Source organism: Octopus bimaculoides, chromosome 20 (assembly GCF_001194135.2).
Source record: "Octopus bimaculoides isolate UCB-OBI-ISO-001 chromosome 20, ASM119413v2, whole genome shotgun sequence".
Lineage (NCBI taxonomy): Eukaryota > Metazoa > Mollusca > Cephalopoda > Octopoda > Octopodidae > Octopus > Octopus bimaculoides.
In genome coordinates, this window is record NC_069000.1 from 47,038,343 (window position 1) to 47,040,201 (window position 1,859).

The window sequence follows — 1,859 nt, forward strand, 5'->3', positions numbered from 1 at the left end:
CAGTTGATTACATCAACCCCGATGCTTAGTGGAAACTGATTTTATTAACCCTGAAAGGATGAAAAGCAAAGATGGCTGTGGCAGGATTTGAACTCAGAATGCAGACAGAAATATTGATAAGCATTTTGTCTGTTGTGCCAACTTTCCACCTTATTAATAATAATCCTTTCTACTGAAGGCACAAGGCCTGAAATTTTTGGGGAAGGGGATTAGTCGATTACATCGACCCCAGTGTTTCACTTGTGCTTAATTTATCAACCCCAAGAGGATGAAAGGCAAAGTTAACCTTAGCAGAATTTGAACTCAGAACTTAGCAATGGGCAAAATACCACTAAGCATTTTGTCCAGCGTGCTAATGATTCTGCCAGTTCATCATCTTAATAATAATAATAATATTTTTCTTGCAGGAAAACTTTTTGACTCCTTCCGTCTTTGGTGAAATTATCTACAAGAACTTCATCTTTGACATTCCCAAACTTATGGATCTGTGTGCTCTGTATGGCCTGGGCAATCGGCAATTACTGTCCAAGATGGTAGGGAATATCTTCAAACAGCAACCAAAATACGAGAATGATTTACGTGAGGTGATTTCCACTGTGTGTGAGGTTTGTATAGTTGCTTCTCCCCTCAAAGATCATCTCCGCTTCAACCCTAGCTACTTGTGAGGTAGGGATTTTCCACCCTTAGGCTCTCATTTACCCAGACTGCTTCCTCCATTCCACCATTTTTAACTCCCTCCCCCTTTCTTACACCCATTAAAAACATGTAGCCTAAAGCAGTGATTCCTATACATGTGTATAGGAATCACTGCTTTAGGCTACATTTCTATTTCCCTTCAATGTTGTTTTAAACCAATTTACTTAAATATGTTTCATCTTGTTGGCAAAGTCTTGTGTATTACCAATGATTACAATTGCTTTCAGGTTTTCAATGGAATGTTGACGCAGTGTGGCCTTGATGAGAGCCTGGTACCCACCAAACTCAGCGACCAAAATCCACAGAAACTCAACAACATATCAAGTCTAGAATTTCAAGACATTATTTTCTACCTGGTTGATGTCAGCTACACACTGTCCAGCTTCATAGAAATCTATCCACCAGCCAGAATATACTTCCATGAAGCTAATTTCTGTTTGAAGTAAATTCTGCTGCTGTGGCAGTTGTTGTTGTTGTTGTTGTTGTTGTTGTTGTTGTTGTTGTTGTTGTTGTTGTTGTTGTTGTTGTTGTTGTTGTTGTTGTTGTTGTTGTTGTTGTTGTTGTTGTTGTTGTTGTTGTTGTTGTTGTTGTTGTTGTTGTTGTTGTTGCTGTTGCTGTTGCTGTTGTTGTTGTTGTTGTTGTTGTTGTTGTTGTTGTTGTTGTTGTTGTTGTTGTTGTTGTTGTATTATTCAGGCGTAGCTGTGTGGTAAGAACTTTGCTTCCCAACCACATGGTTCCAAGTTCGGTCCCACTGTATGGCATCTCAGGCAAGTGTCTTCTACTGTAGTTTCAGGCCAACCAAAGCCTAGTGAGTAAATGGAAAATGAAAAGAAGCCTGTCATATATAAATGTGTGTGTGTGTATGTGTTTGTCTCCCACCACTACGAGCAATAGTTAGAATCTACAAAAACATGAATGTCACAACAGCTCCTCTTATCTCTTGTAATATATCTTGTGATTCTTCGTCTGATATTCTTCTTCTCTTTATTCCAGGTTGGCCACATTCTATGATTTAATAGTTCCATCTTTGACATCAGCTCTGAAAACTAAAGAATTCGAAATGCCAAGGTTTGTTTTATTGATGTGTCATTTTCTTATAATGTCCTCTGTAAAATGGTAAATAGTTCTTCTCTTCCACATCTCTCCCCCACTCTCTCTCTCTC

The 1,859-nt window shown here is 38.7% G+C and overlaps 1 protein-coding gene across 1 annotated transcript in view; it reads left to right on the plus strand.

Moving 5' to 3' along the window:
- The window catches only part of LOC106871280 (activating signal cointegrator 1 complex subunit 2), a 12,020-nt gene that overhangs the window by 3,302 nt on the left and 6,859 nt on the right, over nt 1-1,859 (plus strand). Inside the window, exons 5-7 of the mRNA XM_014917644.2 lie at nt 408-605; nt 924-1,138; nt 1,690-1,764. Of these exons, the coding sequence (XP_014773130.1) occupies nt 408-605; nt 924-1,138; nt 1,690-1,764 (488 nt within the window). The remainder of the gene's footprint in view (nt 1-407; nt 606-923; nt 1,139-1,689; nt 1,765-1,859) is intronic.